Source organism: Oncorhynchus mykiss, chromosome 32, assembly GCF_013265735.2.
Source record: "Oncorhynchus mykiss isolate Arlee chromosome 32, USDA_OmykA_1.1, whole genome shotgun sequence".
Classification (NCBI taxonomy): domain Eukaryota; kingdom Metazoa; phylum Chordata; class Actinopteri; order Salmoniformes; family Salmonidae; genus Oncorhynchus; species Oncorhynchus mykiss.
Genome location: NC_050572.1, coordinates 5,369,794 through 5,374,793, shown reverse-complemented (window position 1 = coordinate 5,374,793; position 5,000 = coordinate 5,369,794). Strand labels below are relative to the sequence as shown.

General features: G+C 48.0%; 1 protein-coding gene across 1 annotated transcript in view; it reads right to left on the bottom strand.

The window, feature by feature from the left end:
- The window catches only part of dlgap3 (discs, large (Drosophila) homolog-associated protein 3), a 116,817-nt gene that overhangs the window by 37,832 nt on the left and 73,985 nt on the right, over positions 1-5,000 (bottom strand). Inside the window, exon 2 of the mRNA XM_036970898.1 lies at positions 1-484. This exon is cut by the window's left edge and continues 718 nt beyond it. Within this exon, the coding sequence (XP_036826793.1) occupies positions 1-404 (404 nt within the window). The 5' untranslated portion in view covers positions 405-484. The remainder of the gene's footprint in view (positions 485-5,000) is intronic.

Genomic DNA, 5,000 nt, shown 5'->3' with positions numbered 1-5,000 from the left:
ATACGGGAGGGGCTCTCGCCGCGCTGTTCCGCCCCGCTGGCGCTCTTCTGGTACTGCAGGGTGTGGAACCCGTCAGGAGGAAGCTGCCTCTCAAACTGATCCAGGCTGTGCATCTTAGCCACGTGACCCCCAACCGTGGACAGGCACTCTTCGCATGAGTCGTACTGATGGGGCACGGGGTGATGGCTGGGGTGGGAACGGGGGAACGTCCCCCCTCCAGAGTGAGAGGAGAGGAAACGATGCTCTGGGGGACCCCCGGGGGGGTAGTAGGGGTGTCCCGCTCCGTCGTAGTGTTCGTAGTCTCGGACGGAGCGGGGGTCAGGGTCGCAGTCACACGGTGTGTGTGTCCCTTCTCCAACAGAGGAGTACTGGGACAGGCTGCGGCTGACCTGGTAACCCTTCATGGAGGAGGCCAGGGGGCCGTGGTGGGCCGCCTGGGCCGAGAGGGGACGCTGTGGGCGTGACAGGGCTGCAACGGACTCACCTAGGGAGAAGATAGAGAGAGAGAGAGAGAGAGAGAGAGAGATATTTCCCTCAGATTACACAGATCCACAAATAATTAGAAAACAAACCCAATTTTGATAAACTCCCATATCTACTGGGTGAAATACCACAGTGTGCCATCACAGCAGCAAGATTTGTGACCTGTTGCCACAAGAAAAGGGCAACCAGTGAAGAACACACACCATTGTAAATACAACCCATTTTTATGCTTATTTATTTTCCCTTGACCATACCTTAACCATTTGTACATTGTTAAAACACTGTATATATATATATATATAATATGACATTTGTAATGTCTTTATTGTTTTGAAACTTCTGTATGTGTAATGTTTACTGTTAATTTTTATTGTTTATTTCACTTTATATATTCACTTTATATATTATCTACCTCACTTGCTTTGGCAATGTTAACACATGTTTCCCATGCCAATAAAGCCCCTTGAATTGAATTGAATTGAATTGAGAGAGAGAGAGAGAGAAGATAGAAAGACAGAGAGAGAGACAGAGAGAGAGAGAGAGAGTATGTTAGAAAATAAATCCAGATTTATTCGGAAAATATAAAGAAAGACAAAATGAATCAAAAATAAAGACACACACTAAAAAAAGAAAGAATAACAAATAAAATCCAGGGGAAACAGAATACATAACATTTGTACACACACTCTCATTTCCTATTTCTCTCTGCCTCCATCTCTCTCCCTCTCTCCATCTCTCTCTCTCTCTCCATCTCTCTCTCTCTCTCTGCCTCCATTTCCCTCTCCCTCTCTCCATCTCTCTCTCTCCATCTCTCTCTCTCTCCATCTCTCTCTCTCTCTCCATCTCTCTCTCTCTCTCTGCCTCGATTTCCCTCTCCCTCTCTCCATCTCTCTCTCTCTCTCCATCTCTCTCTCTCCATCTCTCTCTCTCTTTCCAACTCTCTCTCTCTTTCTAACTCTCTCTCTCTCCCTCTCTCCATCTCTCCATCCATCTCTCTCTCTCTCATCATTTCTCTCTCTCTCCATCTCTCTCTCTCTCTCTCTCTCTCCATCTCTCTCTCCATCCATCTCTCTCTCTCTCTCTCATCATTTCTCTCTCTCTCTGTGTAAATGCCAAAGCATCCCTCATTCTCCACACGTCTCTCCCTCCCTCTCTCCATCTCTCTCTCTCTTTCCAACTCTCTCTCTCTCCATCTCTCTCCATCTCTCTCTCTCTCTCTCTCTCTCTCTCCATCTCTCTCTCCATCCATCTCTCTCTCTCTCTCTCATCATTTCTCTCTCTCTCTGTGTAAATGCCAAAGCATCCCTCATTCTCCACATGTTTCTCCCTCCCTCTCTCCAGCTCTCGCTCTCTCTCCATCTCTCTCTCTCTCTCTCTCCATCTCTCCCTCTCCATCTCTCTCTCTCTCTCTCTCTCTCTCTCTCTCTCTCCCTCTCTCCATTTCTCTCTCCCACTCTGTGTAAATGCCAAAGCATCCCTCATTCTCCACACGTCTCTCCCTCCCTCTATCCACTCCTCTCCTCTGTTGACCTATTTATTTCAGTCTGTCTGCCTCAGCCTCTCTTTCTACCGTTCTCTATTTCTGCCTACCTGCTCTGTGCTCTCTCACTCTACTTCTGTCTGTCTGTACCTGTCTACCTCTGTCCCGACTCCCTGTCTCCCTGCTCCTCTCTCCGTCTCCCTGCCCCTCTCTCTGTCTCCCTGCTCCTCTCTCCGTCTCCCTGCCCCTCTCTCCGTCTCCCTGCCCCTCTCTCTGTCTCCCTGCTCCTCTCTCCGTCTCCCTGCCCCTCTCTCCGTCTCCCTGCTCCTCTCTCCGTCTCCCTGCCCCTCTCTCCGTCTGCCTGCTCCTCTCTCCGTCTCCCTGCTCCTCTCTCCGTCTCCCTGCTCCTCTCTCCGTCTCCCTGCCCCTCTCTCCGTCTCCCTGCTCCTCTCTCCGTCTCCCTGCTCCTCTCTCCGTCTCCCTGCCCCTCTCTCCGTCTCCCTGCTCCTCTCTCCGTCTCCCTGCTCCTCTCTCCGTCTCCCTGCTCCTCTCTCCGTCTCCCTGCTCATCTCTCTGTCTCCCTGCCTGCCTCTCTGTTCTCTATCAGTGGTAGTATTCTGTAGGGGATGTAAGTCTATGTGTACACCAACATAAACAATCCATATGTGAGTTTACATTCTTTATGTATCAGCTGAAAAATCATTTTTCAGGCTGAGAGTTGAAGGATGTGAGCTAAATGGCCCTCTATTCCTATATAGTGCTCTACTTTAGACCAGGACCCTATAGAACCCTATTCCATATATAGTGCACTACTTTAGACCAGGGCCCTATAGAACCCTCTTCCCTATATAGTGCACTACTTTAGACCAGGGCCCTATAGAACCCTATTCCCTATATAGTGCACTACTTTAGACCAGGACCCATAGAAAAGTAGTGCACTATATAGGGAATACGTTGCCTTTTGGAACGCAAACAAAGTTTTAGCTGTGTGTGTCTGTGTGTCTGTGTGTCTGTGTGTCTGTGTGTTAGTGTGTGTGTGTGTTAGTGTGTCTGTGTGTCTGTGTGTCTGTGTGTCTGTGGGTTAGTGTGTCTGTGTGTTAGTGTGTCTGTGTGTGTCTGTGTGTTAGTGTGTCTGTGTGTGTCTGTGTGTTAGTGTGTCTGTGTGTCTGTGTGTTAGTGTGTCTGTGTGTTAGTGTGTCTGTGTGTCTGTGTGTCTGTGTGTCTGTGGGTTAGTGTGTCTGTGTGTTAGTGTGTCTGTGTGTCTGTGTGTCTGTGTGTCTGTGTGTCTGTGTGTCTGTGTGTCTGTGTGTTAGTGTGTCTGCGTGTTAGTGTGTCTGTGTGTTAGTGTGTCTGTGTGTCTGTGTGTTAGTGTGTCTGCGTGTTAGTGTGTGTGTGTGTTAGTGTGTCTGTGTGTCTGTGTGTTAGTGTGTCTGCGTGTTAGTGTGTCTGTGTGTTAGTGTGTCTGTGTGTTAGTGTGTCTGTGTGTCTGTGTGTTAGTGTGTCTGTGTGTCTGTGTGTTAGTGTGTCTGTGTGTTAGTGTGTGTGTGTGTCTGTGTGTTAGTGTGTCTGTGTGTTAGTGTGTGTGTGTGTTAGTGTGTGTGTGTGTTAGTGTGTCTGTGTGTCTGTGTGTTAGTGTGTGTGTGTGTTAGTGTGTCTGTGTGTCTGTGTGTTAGTGTGTCTGTGTGTTAGTGTGTCTGTGTGTTAGTGTGTCTGTGTGTTAGTGTGTCTGTGTGTTAGTGTGTCTGCGTGTTAGTGTGTCTGTGTGTGTGTGTGTGTGTCTGTGTTAGTGTGTCTGTGTGTTAGTGTGTCTGTGTGTGTGTGTGTGTGTCTGTGTGTTAGTGTGTCTGTGTGTTAGTGTGTGTGTGTGTTAGTGTGTGTGTGTGTTTGTGTGTCTGTGTGTTAGTGTGTGTGTGTGTTAGTGTGTCTGTGTGTGTGTGTGTTAGTGTGTCTGTGTGTCTGTGTGTTAGTGTGTCTGTGTGTCTGTGTGTTAGTGTGTCTGTGTGTTAGTGTGTCTGTGTGTTAGTGTGTCTGTGTGTTAGTGTGTCTGTGTGTCTGTGTGTCTGTGTGTCTGTGTGTCTGTGTGTCTGTGTGTTAGTGTGTCTGCGTGTTAGTGTGTCTGTGTGTTAGTGTGTCTGTGTGTCTGTGTGTTAGTTTGTCTGCGTGTTAGTGTGTGTGTGTGTTAGTGTGTCTGTGTGTCTGTGTGTTAGTGTGTCTGCGTGTTAGTGTGTCTGTGTGTTAGTGTGTCTGTGTGTCTGTGTGTTAGTGTGTCTGCGTGTTAGTGTGTCTGTGTGTTAGTGTGTGTGTGTTAGTGTGTCTGTATGTTAGTGTGTCTGTGTGTTAGTGTGTGTGTGTTAGTGTGTCTGCGTGTTAGTGTGTCTGTGTGTTAGTGTGTCTGTGTGTCTGTGTGTTAGTGTGTCTGTGTGTTAGTGTGTCTGTGTGTCTGTGTGTTAGTGTGTCTGTGTGTTAGTGTGTCTGTGTGTTAGTGTGTGTGTGTTAGTGTGTCTGTGTGTTAGTGTGTCTGTGTGTTAGTGTGTCTGTGTGTCTGTGTGTTAGTGTGTCTGCGTGTTAGTGTGTCTGTGTGTCTGTGTGTCTGTGTGTGTCTGTGTGTTAGTGTGTGTGTGTTAGTGTGTCTGCGTGTTAGTGTGTCTGTGTGTTAGTGTGTCTGTGTGTCTGTGTGTTAGTGTGTCTGCGTGTTAGTGTGTCTGTGTGTTAGTGTGTGTGTGTGTCTGTGTGTGTCTGCGTGTTAGTGTGTCTGTGTGTTAGTGTGTCTGTGTGTTAGTGTGTCTGTGTGTCTGTGTGTTAGTGTGTCTGCGTGTTAGTGTGTCTGTGTGTCTGTGTGTCTGTGTGTCTGTGTGTTAGTGTGTCTGCGTGTTAGTGTGTCTGTGTGTTAGTGTGTCTGTGTGTCTGTGTGTTAGTGTGTCTGCGTGTTAGTGTGTCTGTGTGTTAGTGTGTCTGTGTGTCTGTGTGTTAGTGTGTCTGCGTGTTAGTGTGTCTGTGTGTTAGTGTGTGTGTGTGTCTGTGTGTGTCTGCGTGTTAC